This window comes from Rattus norvegicus, chromosome 2, assembly GCF_021556685.1.
Source record: "Rattus norvegicus strain SHRSP/BbbUtx chromosome 2, alternate assembly SHRSP_T2T, whole genome shotgun sequence".
Lineage (NCBI taxonomy): Eukaryota > Metazoa > Chordata > Mammalia > Rodentia > Muridae > Rattus > Rattus norvegicus.
The window spans coordinates 85428661-85448232 of record NC_141535.1 but is presented as its reverse complement, the minus strand read 5'-3'; the positions used below and the strand labels follow the sequence as shown (position 1 = coordinate 85448232).

General features: G+C 38.9%; 1 protein-coding gene across 2 annotated transcripts in view; it reads right to left on the bottom strand.

Annotated features, from left to right (window-relative positions):
- Nucleotides 1-19572, bottom strand: part of Sema5a (semaphorin 5A) — a 437483-nt gene that overhangs the window by 35879 nt on the left and 382032 nt on the right. For both annotated transcript variants that reach the window (NM_001107659.2, XM_087621852.1), the window contains 1 exon segment: nt 19223-19370. In NM_001107659.2, the coding sequence (NP_001101129.1) occupies nt 19223-19370 (148 nt within the window).

Sequence of the window (19572 nt, the reverse complement as noted above, 5' to 3'; positions counted from 1 at the left end):
TGGACCCCTGTGTTCTCTAGGAAAAATGTTTAGTATGCTATGTCCACTTGAGAGCCTGCATGGACTTTAAACATTATTATGAGGAGTTCATGGTTTTACATGGTTTGTTAATGAGATAAGTCTGACAGAACAATCTTGAATGTTGTTTTTATAGGAATACTTGGGAACTACCACTGCAGATTATTTTGAGAAAATAAACAAAAGCGAAGACCAAAATGCCACCTGCGGGATTTCTTGCCAGAAAATTATGTTGGTTGTGAGTACATCCAAATACGTATACTATTTTTGGCTCCCTTAGTTTTGAAGGGCTCTATATTTGCATGCAATGGGCTGGTCAATCCCATGTGAAACCATAGAGACAGCTGCTCTATGTTCTGTTATAGGTCTCTTGACAACTTGATTATAGAGCCACAGCTCTGATGCTAAAAGAACATTCACAGAGAAGCCATGCATACTGTGAGAGACAGGTTCTAAGATAGCTTCAGAATCCTCTCCCAACTGCATGACCATTTTCTCTAGAATGTTGGTGAAGTCTGTAATGATGATGGGTAATGCATTATTGATTAGGTCAAAGGATCTTTGATCTTCTACCAAAAGGAGATCTTTTTGTTCTTTGAAGAACCAAGCTTCCATTTCAAAGCTTTTCCTAAAGTGGGTCTCTATAGAAAGCTAATCAATACTATAGAGACATTTAAAAACATTCCTTTTTCTTACTTTACTAGTATTTATTAATTGTAAGAAACATTATGGGGATTACATATTATAGTCTTATAATCTTAAATTCCCTATTCTTATATCCTGCCTGCTGTCCCAATTGTTCCCCTTCCTTTGCTTTCAAGCCCTTCTTCTATACATAAAGACATCCTTCAGCAAGCAAGACCAAGAAACAGTGACTTAGAGTAAGATAAGTGGGGATTCTTAATGTGAGAAATAATAGAATTGGTATGGAAACAATTTGTTCTCAGAGATGCCCCTCGGGGTCAAATTAGGACCATGACTACAGCAACTCATCTACGAGCCACCAGCGATTATACTACTTCACAATGAACAGGTTCTCCAAAGGGACCATTGATTCTATTGTTGGGCTGATTCCACAGTTGGTTTCATTGGCTCAAACAAAAATCAAGATTATAACCCTATAGGCACGAGAAAGAGAGAAGTTAGCCTTTTCTGCCAAATATGTCTACAATTTCAAAGATTGAAAATGAAACCATTTCTCTATCACTTTCCTAGCCTACTGACTACATTCTGATGAGGAAAACCATCTAAAGAATCCAACCCCCAGCCCCCATGACTTCCCAGTGCGTGCAAGACTTGCAAGGAAGCAGCACTTTATAGTCTTTCCTACCAGTGGGTTTTCTCTTCTAAGTCAGTTTATTCGAGTCTGCTTAAGATGCAAGATTGGTCAGTCTTTAATACTTTCTGTTCACGTCTACATTTATCTTTGAGCCTAGCAGCTCCATCCAGCACTCAATTTTGCTGCAACCCCGTCCTTGTGCCTCAGCTGTCTCCTCTGTAAAAATGGAGTGATAACATCATAAAAGAATAATATATCTGTGATTAGTACTTGTCAAGCACAATAATGAGTTTACTTCAAATAATACATTGTCAAACCCATGTCACACCTTTGTTCGGCACAATGAGCCAGAAGCAGTCTCATTACACAGAATATAGAACTATTAGGCATTCTCCAGAAATGGTGACTAGTGGAACAACTATCTTAAGAATAGTCACAATAACAGATAATTGTCCTATAAGAGCTGCGTATTCTAGAATGCTTTTATCAAGGAGGGAAAGCAAGTTTAAATTTAACTTTCACCCACGTTCCTATGAGAATCATTTCATTCTCTCTGCAATGGGATCATGTGGTAGACATTGATTGTCTTTTAAATTGATTCTCATCTGAGTTTACATAAAGCTGTCTTCTTACAGGCTCATAATTTAGATAAAGATTTCATGCCCTAAGAGACAGCAGTAAGAATATTTAATCTAAAAGCTTCACATCATGAATGATGAATCTTGAGTGTACATAGCTAAGGTCAAGTCCTTGTTGCATTTCATTTCATTGTTGGGAAACTGTTTTTTTTTTTTCATGCCCTATACTAGATTAGGTGCATTTGGGAAACTAAGAACATACTTTTATAATTGACACATATCTTTATTAAAACTCCCATGGAATTACATTTTTTTTGTTCTCTTGGGAATTTTACTATGGGAAATTATGTTCTTTTTAAATAAGTATTCAAATGACTTTCTTCTTATAATGACATTGATTAACTAGAATCCTATTGTCTAGGCAATCTCTCCTGCCAGGACTCACAGATAATGATCTAAATATATAACCTTAAGCTTTTGCATCTTTAAACTACAAGTCCAAGTAATATTGCCTAAATGATACTCTAACAATCTTTAAGAAAATAAAAGTTCATGCTTTTCCACCATCAATCCATCATACATCGCTCTTTTAACACTGTTGGGGCATCTATACTATGTGACCAGTGCTGAGCTCTATACTCAAGGGTTCTTAAATATTAACAAGGAAAATAAATATATAATGTGCCACAGAGGATGTATATCCTTGGGATGCTTAGATGCTTCACTTGAATTTATATACTAAGCATTTCCAGACTTTAAAATACTTTGCATATGGCACTGATATAGATCATCTCATTGATCTAGACATTTCCTATAAGATAATTGTCCAAATTAATGTTTACAGACTATTCCACATGATGGATTTTATCTCTTTAAATATGATTTGGGAATCATTCTACTCTATACTCCTAAAATATAAAGTGATTAAATAATTAAATTCCTTCCAAATCCATATTTTAGTCACAAATATCTATCTTAATGTTTGCTGTAAGTAAATTTCTAATTTTGAGCTGTATAAGACTTCCCCCTTATCCATTTACACACACACACACACACACACACACACACACACACACACACACACATACACACACTCTACACTTACACATATGGGCCGAAATCTCCTGTTTTAGAATGTTCCTTCAATAAATGTAATAGTGTATTTTCCTTCAAGATCATTTTTCACATCTATGGAAAATGCCCCAGTTGAAATACTTAGAATCCTGATTTTGGATAACTTTTAAATTTATTCTCTCTTCTAGGAAAATACTGCAAAATTTAAGCAATTATGTTCAATGTTTTTGCTTCAATGCTGTTCATTTAGACAAAATTTTCATGTGATGGTGGTGTAAAAATATATGCTCTTCCAAAATATGAATACAATGCCTCTAACTTGTTTAATTTTTCTTACAAATGTCCATATATAAAAAATAAAAAAAACTTTCTTAGTAAGTATCATTAGAGATATAAGTGCTTAGTGGTACACCAGTAAATTCTTTTATTATTTTAGAACTTTAGAATGTTTTTCAGGATCTGATTACAACACAAGATCTACTCTATGTATAACCACAGCTTTAAAATATGTAGCAGCGCGCGCGCGCGCACACACACACACACACACACACACACACACACACACACACGGGGGTGGGGCTTGATACATAGGTAGGTTAGTACATAGCAGATATTCATGTCAGTATTTTTACATTTTTGTTGCTTCACAGTATCAGTAAGGTATAACCCAAACTGCTTAAGATTCCTGATATTTCAAAATGTCTGCTCAAATATACATCAGTCTTTCATACCCTCTTGATCCACATACTCACTGGTGCTACCTTCAAGAACTATAAATGAATGCTGTGTTTCCAGGCCTCTGCAGCTCTGTTGATGTCATTGTCTTCTCTGTAATCTACTCCTTGTTTACATTTACTTGAAAAGATTATTTCTGCATGCTACTACTGCTTCTAGACCATTGGAAAGAATGCTCACATGTAGGATGATGTCACCATGCAACACGGCAGGTCCAGGATAAGGCGAAGCCTATCATTGGATGAGAAGGAAAGGTAGGCGGGGAAAAGTATAGGAAGGAGGGAGGAGGAGAAGTGAGAGAAATCAAGATGGAGACAACAGAGCAGGATGATCTAGGTCCAGGAGGACTGGGTTGATTTTGTCCTGTCTAAGTGGGCGGTTTAAATCTTTATTAATTGGCAGTAAATTTGTTGTATGGATATAGTGTAGATTGGGAATTTAATATGTACATCTAATTGCTAAATTACAAGTTTTGGAACCTTGATTTACTGGGCTAACGAGGACAGTGTGTGAAAGAAATGGCTGAGAGGCAGTTGGAGTGTGCGGATCCTGTTCTAGTGCCTGCGCAGAGTGAGACTGCGCAAGGGACCACAGAATGAGGTGGGTGCGTGCGCGCGTGTGTGTGCGCGCGCGCGTGTGTGCGCGTGCGTGTGTGTGTGTGTGTGTGTGTGTGTGTGTGTGTGTGTGTGTGTGTGTGCCAGGCATGGCAACTACTGCCTAGGGGACTGCACGGAGAGGGCGGCTAAAAGGGAGACAGCCGGGAGCGGGTAGCTTGTGGACTGTGTGGCTGAGTAGCAGCCAGAGTGAGTGGATCTGGCTTACGGGAAGTAATAGAAAAGTTCCTTTTTAATTTTTACCACACTGCTCACAGAGCTGCCTGCACCGGCATCTCCTTCACAGATTTTGAGATTCAGATAGTGGCAATCTGTTTTTCATTCCTCCATTTCTAGCCAAGTACCGCATACTTGCTATTTATCAGGACAAACTTGGCAAGCACCAGTACTCAGAGCCCTCCCTTCTTCAGTCAAACATGACACTAATGGGGTCCAGACTCCAGAAGACAAACCAGAGTTCAATGGGTGACTTATAGTAACTTCACAATGGTATCCATCAGCGTGGGAAGTACTAACTCATCAAACGGTCAAAGGAAACAAAGATGAAGCTTCTACAGGTCAAATGGGAAGAGATGAGAAGTCCATCTATTTAGAAACCTCCTACAAACTGTGACCTCTGGAGGCTCAGCATGGACTCATAAAAGGGGCAGGAGCTAAGAGAGACATGAGATTTGTGTACTCAGAGGAAGGACAATAACTTTTATTGTAGAACATGCTAACTGTTGCCTGGATCTAGACCTGTTGGGACACTTGGCAGAAGAGATGTATTTTTAACATATACGACCCTGAAGATTAGGTGTGTTCCTGGTCACATCTATTTCTAATCTCAAGGACAGCATTATTTATTAAATCCCAACTTCATTCCATCATTGGTCAAACCCATACCTGTTATAGAAGCCTTTGCTTTCAAACAAAATTCTCTCTCCTTGAGCTCCTACAGCTTGCTTTGTTAACATCTAATGCACTAACTAACTGTTGGCCAAAGGTGCCCAAGAAAAAGGCTCAAACAGTATAAATGAGGCAGCTTTACATGAAAATGTTGCAACAACTCCTGTCTGCTTGCCTCCTTACAAAGACAAGGCTGCTTGGATTCTGTGGAAAGACCATGGATTTGCATTGCTGGTCCCAAATAAGGGGCATTTCTACCTCAGTCGGAATGATGTTAACCTTCTCACATGACACCTAACAAATCATTCACTGTGCAATTACTTCATGCTGGGCACTGGGAAATTCTAAGGGTGTGAGTGAGCCAAAGAGACAGGGTGCCTGCACCTGGGAAACACTAAGGCTCTAGTGGTAAAGAACAGTTATGCCCTCTCCAATCTTCTCCATTTCAGTGAACTGATCTTTGAAACAGTCAAAGGCACGCGGTTATGATTTAGAGCTGTGACAAGAAAATGCCTGTCATACACAGAGCCAGATTGAATAGGAAAAGTCCCTATTCTAATACTAATCCTGTAGGAGATGTTCATGTAGAAAGCCCTGCTCCTAGCTCTCTCCTTGCCCAAAGTACTTATGCCTGACATTAACTCAGATTCTCTCCAACCCAAAACAAACAGAAGAAGAGTTACACTAAGTCCAGGCATCCTTGCAGACCCATTTCCTCAGAGGCCTGGCCTTCAACAGCAGGCAACAGCAACATTGGCTCAAGTTACAAGTGCCATCTTTTACATTTTTGGCAAAAACAAAACAAAGCCCAAACACAACAAAAATCAGCCAAACAAAAACAAAACAAAACAAACAAACAAACAAAAAAACAAAACAAAAACCAAACCAACAACAACAAAAACCAACCCTTCTTCCCGAAATGTGAAAAAGTAGCAATTGCCAGAGTGTTATAACTTTAGAGTTGTATGGAGTTGAAAGAGGCTTTCTCTGGCACAAATTCCCCTGGCCATGCTGAGACCCAAGTGCTCAGGAGATGACAGACAAGGCCCCCTGTAGAGCAAGGCAACTGCAAGGACTGGAAAAGCCAGCTAAGGGCCTCCCAGTGAATTGCATCTGCTTAATGGCATTAGATAGTATGGATTACAGAAGTCCAAAACAATGCCAATGGTGTTGTGTTTGTATTTCCATGCTAAGCACTCATTTATTAAATTACAGCTAGGTCTTTTGTTTGTTTCCGTTTGTTTCGTTGTTGTTGCTTTCCAGTAAGATTTGCAGAGCATGGGAAACTTTCAGGCAAATTCCTTTTCTGAAATCCAAGACCTGTTCTTCAGTGGCTATTTCCTGGATCTGTAGGATATTCAGTGCAGAGGCAGATTACCATCAAGGACTCCTAGTGTAATACCAGCAATGCAGCCAGCTGGCTTCTAGTGTCAGCATCTCAAGGGCAGCAAATGTCTGTGCAACATAGTCCACGAAGGGTTCCAAAGAACACTGGTCCAAAAACCTCTCAGCTGTCATGTAAATGCAGCAATGATGACCTGCTTGTCCAGGGAATTTCATTTCATGCATAACAAACATGACACTAACTTGGTCCTTCCATCCTTACTTGGGAGTGGTGACCTGTGGACTGTTTTGTGATCCTAGTCATGCCCCTTTCACTGAGTCCCTGGTATCCCCTCAGTAGGTGGACCTTCAGATCAGAGTTGAGCTGCCCATTCTCAAAGCTGCCTCTCAAACACAGATGTGCTAGGACTTGCTTTTTGAGAGAACCAAGTGGGGCTGGTTGGGTAACTGTGTATGTACCACAGTGAAGGGAGGTGTTAGGCAATGTGAAGGGTTAAGCAGGTTTTTATGAGACACTAAATTTCTGACATCTATTTACTTCTTGTCTCCAGAAGCCTGTACAATCTTGGAAAGTCACTGCCACAAGCCACCCATTATTGAGACCAATTTTAATGTTATAAAACAAAAAAGCTACTGTCAGCATTATGGGATGGCCGTCTTTGGAATGGGACTAAGTTCCATAGTATATGACATATTTTCAAGGGCCATTTATTTTAAAATTGTTTTCTAAGTTTGAAAGTGGCCTTTGAAATAGAGATAGAAGTTATAAGGGCATTTGAAAGACTGACAGAGATCAAGTGCATATTGTCTACATGTTTATATATACACTGAAAGTATTTATCTATACATGTATGGAAAGTACATACCTGGACACTGAGGAAAAGTATTATGACTATATAAGTATATACAAATATATGCCACATACACACACATAAATACAATACACATACTTACATGCACATACACACACATACACAAACATTATTTGATAGGTTCTTTTAAATCCAATATGATTTTGTCTATATTAAAGGAAATAATTTGAAGTATGATGTAGCTTGCATCTGCTGAATACATAAAAGGATTTATACTGTAGAAACATGAGGCAGAAAAGGTCAGATGCGCCATTAGTGTAAGAGAGCTGCCTCAGAGTGAGCAGGTGAAAGGCCTGCTCAGGACCCCCATAAATGTTGTGACTTACTCTCCAAAGTTGAGTGCAGAACATTGCATGTATCTTGTAATGGTATAGGTCATATTCATGGTCGGAATCTCAGCATGAACGGATCTTGCACACACTCAACAACTTGGTTTCCCACACCTCGCTCAACTCTTACTTTCTCTCCTAATTGTTCCAGTGCATCTGTGACATCACTAATTCCAAACTGTTTGTCTTGTATTCTTTTTTCCCAGGCTGAAAAGCAGGTTTCTTGATGTTTGCAAACGTCCTTTATTCACCTGTTTCACTCACACAGCACTGATTTTTTACAAAGTACAGGTGTAAGGCACTCCCTGGTGACAAAATGCAAGGACAGTGAGTTGAACATGATGTCCATCATAGGGCACTTCACAGATGTGAGTCCATCACTGAGAATTTTTTTCTTCTACATGCAAAACTCTTTAGAAGTAACAGTACCAGTTGAGGTCACTTCAAGGAGGAGACAATTTAATTTTCAAAGAAAGTACATGTACGAGACAGAGTTCCTTTCTTCTTCGGTTTCAGATGTCAAGGTCTTATCACTAAAGTCTATTAGCAGTTGCAAACAGATAAGAAAAAGCAATACATTAAGTATTGCTTCTACTGAAATTGCCTGGCAAACGTGAGCAGGTCCTGTTTGATGTCTGGGTTTGCTGCTAACTTTTGTCCCATACTCTGTTAACTTTGAGAAGCTTTGATGCATGTGCTTCTGGTTTCAGAGGTATAATAAACCATTGGGAAGATTCCAAAATTTCTCTCCTTAAGCTACAGCCATTTCTTTCTCCCAAAAGATTACAACAGATTTCCTGCCTTCATGGTGTTCTCTAATAGTCTCAGATTGAGCAGTACCCAGGATTAGTAGATTCTAGGGTAGACATAGAACTCGTTTACCCTCATAATAGAAGCAAGATGCCAAGTCACTGTGTATGGATGCTCCCGTCTCACATGGTGTGGCTTATAAAACGATGCAAGAATTGTGACATGAAGTGAGCCAACTCTGTCTCCAAAGGTCTTTGTTGCAGCTGTTTCTTTTGAAGCAGAACATCATGAAATCTTGCCAGTAAGATTTAGAAATATGGTGTGAAATGAAATACAGAGATACCTGAGCTCAGAACGTTGGGTATCATGACGTCAGCTATCATTCACACCAGACGGAACCACTGGGCCACAGAGCAGAATCTTGGGATTTTAACTGACAACGTGTAATTGCTTCTAAAGATTAATTGGACATTCCAACTCAAAAATATTAATGAAATGAGCTAAACAGAGCAGCTGTGGCTAGATACTTCTGCGTGTGTTCACATTACAAGTGTTTGGAATCAGGCTTGGGTTGTTAGAATGTCTTAGGATCATTAAAGTGAAGCTTTGGGAAAGCAGAACGATGGCATCTGTGGAAAATATTCAATGTTTTAAAGTATTTTTTCATGTTTCAACATCTGTTGCTTCCTTCTTTAGTTAATTATAAGTTGCTTTCAAAATTATTATGTATGTGAATTACTTTTAACAACTTAAATTATACATGTTAAATAATAGCACAAGAGGCACTGCAATGAAATGAAAACAAAGATTAAAACCTTAAGCAAAATACATATTAAATTACATTGTAGATGTAATTAAACATTTATGTTACATCTACAACAGAAAAGTGGTCTTCCAGGAGCCAAACCAAGTACTATCAAACTTATTTTAAAATCCTCTGCGTACATCTACATTTGTGGAAGCTATTTTCTAGTATGTCCTCCTCTTCACCTATTGAAACTATTCAACCCCAGCACCATCGTTTGTACTCTGTCATAATGCTACTGTCTCCTAGGCCACTTTGGTTGAAACTCATGTGTAGTATTTCTCTGTCACTCCCCCTGGTTTTAATACCATCCATTTCTGGGCTGAGGGATTAGTATTTACTGTGTAAATTATAGAACATGAGGAAGAGTCATGATACTCAGAACGTATAGGAGCATCAAGTTCAGGCAAACATCTGCTAGGATTGTGAGGCATACAGGCCTTTCCTGAGAGATGCAGACTGCAGTGTAAGCAGCCTGGTAGCACAGGGGATGGCAATGCACTAATCCGAGGGACATCTGTTTCCTTTGCTTCTGCTTAGTTGTAGGAATGTGTCCATGAGGCAAAATCATGTGGTCCCTAAATCTTGGAACCTATAGGGGTCACATCTTTTCTTGTCTTCACATTTTTCTCTACATTGAGCAGAGTCAGTACTCATGCTTCAGATAGGACCACTCAGTCTAAGCTGCCTTAAGGCATGAGATGCAGGCTAGCACCATGGCCCCAGTATGAGCAGCAGCAGGATGGACTGAAATATATAAAGACGTAGCCAATTGAAAAGGAACGCAAGAAGCATCCTCTATATTACAAATTGTGTGGTAGAACAGGAAGTCCTGTTCTTCTAGAATATCTGCAAGAAGGGCCCAAGATCTTCTTGGGTTATATGAAAATCTTAGAAATTCATCAAAGTACTGCAAATGTAATCTCTCAATTTAACCAACAATTGCCCAGTAAGAACAGATGAGATTAGAAAAATTAGCCCCCAACTTGGACATAAGACCTTAATGGATTATTATTTACTGGATGCTCTATCCAGATCATCGACAATTATGAAATTGTCAGCAGAGATGGATTCAAAGATGAAGGACATAACTGGAAAGGAAGATGGTTTGAATGTATTTAAAATACTTTCTTCAGAGCACCTAAACAGAGCAAAACCACTTTACCTACCCATGTGAAATAGTCATGAAATCCCACTCCTCATCGAAGAGTTATTGACGATTGATGGATGCTATGATAGAGAGAAACTCAGTTTTCAGTTCTCTTTAAAGGTGTGGTCCTTGGTATGGTAGGCCAATCATGTTCTGATGAACATATATGAGCAACACAAACTTCACTCAGTGATGTGTGTGAGTGTGTGACATGGGCGGTGTTGCTATCAGAAGGAGTTAAAGGAAAAACTGTGGGTGATTGTGGTCAAAATACATTCTATGCATGCATGGATTAATAAAAAGGATGAATAAAGATTATGTTAAAGTGATAAAAATTCTCTTAAGGTGAGAATTTTATGTCGTAGCTTTATAAGGTCTACTCATGCTGCAGGCATTATGTATTCACAAAACATAAAATATTGGGCAAACATGAGGAGGTACTGCTGCCAGACTTCGGCAAGTGAACTTTAGGTGTTTTAACATTGTGATCTCTGTCACAGAATTGATTGATGAACTCTAAAAGGAAAAGTGTGAAGTGTGTGTGTGTGTGTGTGTGTGTGTGTGTGTGTGTGTGTGTGTGAGAATGTATGCATGTGTGGAGTGTATATATGATTTATATCACTTATACATTAAAAAAGCATTTCCTTCATGGAAATTCTTTTTAATTAGTTTTGCCACCACAGTATTTGAATCATTGTAGACAGAAAAAAAAGTGTTTTTTTCTTTACAGAAAGAAATTTGTGCAACAGAGCTTTCCAACTCTATAAATAAAACATTTTGGTGAAATATTCCAGATCTCAATACCAACAGCAATTTCCAAAGATTGTAGACGATTATTTATATGTCCTAGAGGCAGAGTTGTGATGGATTAATTCCTGTAATCCATCATTTTTCCTTTTCTCTCCATCTGTATTATGCATCATTCTTAAACTTGATTGCCAAACTTTCGAATGCTAGATTTGCAAAAATGTATACTTCTGTGGCCATCCGCCCCACTACTCAGTTTTGTATACTGACATTAACTTTTACAAAATGCACAAACCTCTTCTAACAACATGTGGTGGTTTTGTTCTGACAATCTTTCACATTTTCAAGCTTTTCAGTGAGCTATTTCATAACAAAAGAAAGTAAGCTTCAGATTCCTATGCTTATAAAGATGTATTTTTCAGTTTCTGTTAGGGTTATCAATCATTTCTCTTGAGAAGAAAACTTGCAAATATAAGTAAATGCTCCCTACAAACAGCACAATGGAATAGTTCATCATCTGATCTTCACCATGAAGGTCAAGATCATCTGTTTAATCTTGCCAATAACACATCATGTGACAATCCTTGTACTTGCTCACTCTGTTATAGTCATTGTTAAGGAAGTTCATGTCTTTTCTTATCAGTTATGAATGGCATTAGAAAGGCAGCTTCCTTAAGGGAAGGCAGAAAAAAAGGATTTGCATTCAAACTAGCAGAAACCATGAGACACTTTTGATCTCATGCATCAAACTTCATCCTCTGCACAGCAAGGGTGACTTCTAGGAAGAGAGACCCCTCTACAGCCTGCTCTTCTGACTTCTGTGCTTGTTCCTAACCCCTTTATGATGCCAGCAAATGGGCAGCTGCTACAGTTCCACTTCCTGATACTAATTTCTGGAATAAAGGACCTTCACCCTCCAGTGTCTCTTTTTAAGAATCAAAGTGATCTTGTCTGGAAATTCCAAGCAGCTTTTGCTGTGCATATAGCCAAGGAAAGAAACAGTTCCAAAGAATAAAAATGTCTGGTAGGAAATGAGATGATATAGTCTAATAGTAAGTACTCACAAGTATTTGATGGATGGAAATTTCCCAGGTGTCTCTGGGATTTTTCAAGACATGGGAGCTTCAGCAGCATTAAACTCCATCCATTGGACAGTAGCTTCAGAAACTCTGTTCTCATTGGTTTGTCCCAGCATGCTCATACTTTCTTTTCATGAAATCAGATGTGGCAAGTAGCTTGAGGCAAACTGTCTGCCTTTACTGCTTGGGAAAGGCAGTGAGCATGTTACATTCACCCTTACCCACTAGGGTACAGTTAGCTCTTTATATTGTGTCTTCTCTACATTCTCCAGAGACTGTGGTATACAGTCTGGTAGCATCCTTTATCCAAGGGATTCATGAAGATCAGGAGCTTTTAAAAGGCACCTTCTGGCTTTTCTGTTTCAAAAGGCAATCAGATCCCTGTTGTCCATCCCAGTGACCTTAATCACAGGCACCAAAAGGGGTTTTTCCTTCCTTCCTCTTCTCGTCCTCTTTTCTTCCTCATTACTGCAAATCTCTCAAGCTATCTTTCTGCTGAAAGGCCTTGTGAAGTCTCAGTTCCATTTTACATAGAGCTCAAACCAAGATGTGAAGCCTGCTCCTCTCAGTAGCTAACTGTGGTGCATAGGATACAATTTGAAGGGGGCAGCCAAGAAGTTTCTGAGGTTTTGAAGAAGTCATTAAGATTTCAAGCATTCAGAGCAGGACTGGAGTAGCACCAATGGTACACTCTCCATCTTTAAGATTCTGCCATTGTCCATGTGATATATAATACCTCCTTGGAATAAAGTAGCAGTGCACAACCTGGCTGACGTATGCAGTAACTTTGGAAGAAGGTTGAATTCAGTATCTGGTGGTTCCTGACAAGCACCCAAGTTATGTGGACACTGAACTCTGGAATCACTGTGTGATTGATGTTTTTTCATCTTTTAATACTGCTCACCTCATCAAATTTGGTGTTCATCAAACTTAAGTGATTAAATTGACATCTGCATGTTGGGGTTTAATGGGAAACTTGAATTCTTTATTTATTTTAATAACCTTTAAGATATCGCAGGATTCAGAGGAGAAACACATGGCCCTGTCAGAGTAAGTGTCTGGTCTTGAGCCTGGACACACCACAACCCAAGCCATCTTTCTTTTTTAATGCCAAATTTCTAGACCCTTAAGATAGGCGTTCTAAAATAGATTGCACATCTCTGAGTCACTGAAATAAGTAATAAATTTCCTTGTAATTTCTTTAAGAAAAACCTACCAGTAGCAGTTATGAAGACAAATAGCAATATTATTGTATCTATACATTTTGTTTGAATACAATTAGAATTAACTAGCTGATGGTAGTTCTCAAACTTTGTTTAGGAAAATTGCTTTTTCAAGTTTTTTAAGTTATAAAATTGCACTGGTATAAATTGTAGATAAAATTTGTTATAGCTAAACCTGAAAGGGCATTGAGTTTATTAGAGAAAGGCTTCCAGACACTGATGAAGGCAGCGACTGAGAACAACATAGGCGAAAGGATTCATGTGAGTGAATTTCTGGGGCAACAATTAAAGATTCAGAAGTTGATCTAGTCTCGAAGCTTTACCATTATCAAGTAGGTGGGCATATATAATGTAAACTCATTGCTGCAGGCCACTACTTACAGTCTACAGTCCCGTCTTACAAAAGGCAACCCAAATAAATAAGAATGTAGAACACTTCCTGTGCAAATCCTTGTAGGTTATCTGCCTCCATCCAAGGCAGACCCAAGGTTCCCTGGGAAAACACTATTCAAGATGAGGAAACATCATACAAAGGACACTAATTGTGCTCACTTTTTGTTACTTTCTGGGATAATCAACTAAATCAGAGAAAGGGACTATGTTAACTCGACAGAGATTTCAAACGTTGGTTAGATTGTTACTCTGGACACTGAGGTGAGGCAGGATGTCACAGCACAGGAAAAAGAAAATCAAACATTATGTCATGGAGAAATGAAGAAAAGAATGAAAGAGGGGTTCCCAGTATCTTTTTCAGGGGTACATAATAGCCTAACTTTCTCACATAAGCCCCATCTCTTAAAGGTTCTATGAACTCCAGTAGCATCATGGTCTAGAGGCTGAATCTTCATCTCATAGACAACTAACTGCAGGGTATTTAAGACCAAAACTACATTATTGAACTCACTAAAAGGAAGCCATCAACCAGTGTCCAAACCCTGTTCAAGTGTGTAACATTAGGTCTCCTAGGTTCTTTTCCTGTCTATTTGTGACACAGGGCAGCAGCACTGTCCTATTTGAAGACAAATAATGTTGGAGAAAACATTGTAAATTAATGACATTTTTGTCCTAAAATTTAAATGGGTGTTGCCAACTGGTTTAGCAACCTTGAAAAAAGGAAGAGAGATTGTTCTTAATATGGGTATGACTTTTCTATAGAATAATGTTACGTTGCCACCTGATCCAGAAAAGGTAGGGAATTCAATAACAGATATGACTGTCCTTGATAACAAAATTCTGTCAGATTATAATAAGCTATACCAAAAAAATTCTTAGAAAATATTCAATGGTATATAGTATAAAGTACTCAATTTGTATTATACTACTAGCTTATTTATACTCAGCAAAATGTTAGTAGCCTCAGAAGTTGGGATGAAAATATTTTTAAAAATAAAATTACAAAGATGGTCTCTAGTGTGTCTTCCAGAATATTGACAACTTGCTGAATACACATTAGTGAAGGAATAAAAACACCAGGTGACTTGGTTATGAACTACAATTGTGAGAATGAACAGAAAGACCTATGAGGTGAACAGAGGACACTGTATGCAACTCAGACTTTAAAAAATGAGTATCATGAAATCTCAAATAATTTCTATTCTGATCATGAGGCTCTTAAAACTAAACTGGTTCGTACATTTCTGTCTTGAGGGAAAGTCTGTGGATACTCTAGAAATAAATTTTTAAAAAGTAGAATTCAAGGACAAAAAAGAATGTGCCTATCTAGGCCCTTTTCTCTAGAGTGCTGGAGTGGGCATGGGATAGGAGCTAAGAGCTAATCCCACCACCCTATCTTCAGTGTTTTGCGTTCTGGAAAGAGCACACACACACACACACACACACACACACACACACACACACACACACACACACACACAAGCACGCATGTGTGCGCGCACATCCACATGCACACAGACTATTTAGGAACAGGATAGAAAGACTGAATTAGGTCTTTCTCTCCCATCTGCAATGACTTGCCAGGTTCAGGGACCTAACTGCTTTTCCATGGTTCTTGATTATTTCATTAGTTAAACAGGAAATATATGCACATATTTTGAAGATTGTAATGTGCTAACACAAAAACAATCCTCTAATTATTTTGTCCATCAAAACCCACCTAAGATCTACTTGCCAGTTTTATCAGCTTCTGAATTTATATACAGTGCCATTCCTGAATAAAAGTGTTCAACCAGCTCTGATTAACTTTCACAGAATCTCTTTCAATGGTATTGATTTCAAGGTCTTTCTTCTTGACCTTACTGGGCCCTTTGTGACCCTTTCTTATATCTAGGACATAAATATATCCCTTTTCCCCTGTTGATATTTTAGATCATAGCTCCTGCTCCATTGCTTCATCCTTTGTATGGCATTTCAGTAAAAAAATATAATACAGGCAACACTTCGTCTGCTTTACTCTTTGAATTATTTTTTGCTGTATGAGAGATAGCCTTTATTTCTCCCTTATAAAGCATCTACTGCTTTTTGAGGAAATTTGGGTTGCATTAACTTAAGTGATCATACTCAGACAATACAGCTTTTGGAATTTTCTTTCTTTCCTGTGTTTTAACCTTTAGTCAGACCAACAGATTGATGCTTTTGATATGTATTCATTTCCTTTTAATTTTTATGCTCATGGTAATCTTTAAATGCCACCATGGTTAGAAGGATGATGATATTACTAAAAACCAGTGCTGGCCAAGGAGCGACTGGAAATGGAATGGAAGTGGCTGAGAAGGGAGACCTGGTAGTTTTCCCTCACTCTGGTGGATTGTCTCATACTTTGGAAATATGGGTAGCAGTGTCTGGATTTAGTAGGCTATAGAAAACAGGACATAGTTTTGAGAAATGAGCTATATTGGGACATACAGGGACAATTGGAGGTGATAATAAGGTGTATATATTGGATGCATGCATGAAATTCTCAAAATAAAGAAAAATTTCAGTGTTGCTTATGAATGACAGATCAAAACACATTCACAAATAAAAGTACAATATCTTATGTGTAAGCATGCCTCAGTGTTTCTGAAGTGCAAGAGCCCTATAGTTCAACAGAAACTGCCAACCAAATAGACTCAGACAGATCTCCAGTGAATTCAGAAGCCAACCGTGTGGTGGGTGGGCTCTAGGCATACACCTAGCTCTCTCATTTGCCTCAAGAGGCATGCAGAGGGGATCCAAGTAGCTCTGGTGATTTATTAGCCTAGAGCTGGGTTAACTAACTCCTCTGTAAGTACACTAGTCTCCACATTCTGGGGTTATCAAAGAGCTCCGTCACCAGGGAGGGACACTGTAGGACATGCTCAGTCATTCAGCTGGAGATGTGTGCCCCAGGGTTCACAGAAGGGGTGCTTGAGTCTTATAAGCATTTATTCCAGATACTGGCTTGATGCTTGACGATGCAGAAATCCAGAGGCAAGTGAGCATGACTTGGGTGGGCACATGATGTCTAGACCTCCCCTCTGTGTTAAAAATCTGCCCCTCTAATGTGCCAGAGTTTCTATATTCGCTGTACTGTGCCATAACAATAAACAAACACTAACATTTTGGAATACCTTCGGTATTTGCATTTGCAATCGAACCTATCACATAAACTGGAAATTTTACAGGAGGAAAGTTTCACTTCCATTCATATGCCTCTCTGTGGATTAATCTGTCTACTATTGTCACTATTGACTTCAGCTAACAATAAGAATGCTGTGTACTGCTGTCTGAGTTCTGTGGTCTGTAAAGGGTTTAGAATTTAGGAACAGGATCACTTCTCCAGTGGTTTTCAACAGAAAAATTTTATGTGCAAGAACAAAGCCCACACAGGCAGCACAGCAGAAGAATGAGTTGGTTCAGCAAAGAGTAAAGGCTTTTTTTAAGACACAAAAGTCTTCAGGGATGTACCATTTAGATATAATATATAATTTTAAATTTTAGCGCCTGAAATTATATCTGTCTGTCTGTCTATCTATCTATCTATCTATCTATCTATCTATCTATCTATCTATCTATCTATCTATATATCATTATTTACTCATAATAATGATAGATGATTCACCCATCCACACATATATACATCCATCTAATTTGTCCATCTGCCTGCTCACTCATTCTATCTATCTATCTATCTATCTATCTATCTATCTATCTATCCATCTATCCATCTATCCATCCATCTATCTTTTTACTATCTATCCATTTATCCATCCATCCTTCCATCTATCCATCCATCCACCTATCCATCCCTCCAATCTGTCCACTATCTGTCTGCCCTACTTATGTATGTATGTATGTATGTATGTATGTATGTATCTGTTATCTGTCTATCCACCCAGCCACCTATCCATCTATCCATACACCCATCCATCCATGCATCCAATCTGTCCACTATCTGTCTGCCCTATCTATCTATCTATCTATCTATCTATCTATCTATCTATCTACCTACCTACCTACCTATCTATTCACCCATATATCTCTACAACTTACCTATATTGCATGAAGATTTTTATGGTCTAAAGTGAGCTCAGTTTCACTAACATGTTTTATTAGCAACAGTAAGGTGACTTTACCACTTGCAAATCCTAGTAAGGAAATCTTCCTTCTTTGGCATAAGAACTGATACAGTACCTCATAACACTTTTCCTGTCCCCAAAGTCCCATTGGCTCTCTGGAGTTGCTCAGGTTATATATTTCATAAAACAAGCTTTACAGCAGCATAAAATCATTGCATAGTCTCAGAAAACAAGAGGTGGAAGTATCAAAAATCCAACAGCAAAGGCCACTGAGAGAGAATGCCAAGTCAGCACTTCCCATGCTGAGCTTCTCCGCCCAACATTTACCACATCTCATCTATCTTGTGGCCAACACCAGGAAGGTGAGAGAGGTGAGCTCTCAGCCAGGCTCAGTGCTCAGCCACCCTGACCGAAAAAGCAGGCTACACAACAATGGGCCTTTTGAAAAGAGTCTGCACACATTAATTTTTATTTGGCAGTTTAAAGTGTTAAAAGAAATATGACCTGCTAAGGCAGAGGAAAAACAAAACCATAAGTGGTCTTTTGTTCCCTCTGATGTGTTACCAACTCACTTTGACAATGGTGCCAATTTCTCTGTCACCACACAGTATCATGTCCACATTGTATTCTGTGTTCCTAGGAGCCCAGCATAAGATAATCATTAATAAGACCAAATAGAGTGATCAAAGTTATTTAGGTACAAGATTTTGTCATAGCTCTGTACTTAGAGCTAGAAGATTCTTCAGTTAGTTTATTACACATGTGAATGCTTTATTCATGTACTTAAATTTCTACCATGCCCTGCACATTCTTGTTAACATGAGCCACTTACATGATTCATGCCCTCTAAAACTTCAGAGCTAGAGGAACATGGACAAAACATACACAGTATTTAAGGAGCATTTCATGTTTACAAAACATACAGTGTCTGCAGAGTTGACATCTAAACAGGAGTTGTTGTTCGAGATCATCAAAAACATACAACATTTGATGCCTTCCCATTTTATATCCACAGAGCATGCAAGTTCTGCAAATCATAAAGATAGTGTACAAAATATCCAGTATTGGTAGTGGACCAAGTGTGAGCATAGCCCCTGGTATGTGCAAATGGCTCAGTGCTAGCACCAATGAAGAGCATTGAGTATCTAATGTGCTGGGAGCATCTTGCATGTGTAAGGCATCTAGGAGGCTTCAAGTTTGTGTTCTCCGTGATGGGTTGTGGGAGTAAGTCGGCTACTTACCACATTGCATCCTGCACAGTCAGGCCCATTTTCACAGGTCCTACGGCGAGCTTGAATGCCACCCCCGCACTGGGCTGTGCAGCGTTCCCAAGGTCCCCAGCCTGTCCAGAACACGTGTGGTGGGCAGAGTAAATGTTCATTGCAGTATCTGTAATAAGGAAACCCAGAGGAAAAGGAGACTCTTTAGTGCTCAAGAGGCCACCAACCTTTTCACTTCCCATCCCTGTGCCAGATGTTGAACAGATGGGCATGCTCTGCATGAGGGGCTTTGTGTGTCTGGAGTGCTTGCACCATACAGGGGGCAGATGTGGTGCTGGCCATGCTGAGTGTGCACAGACAATGGGATACAT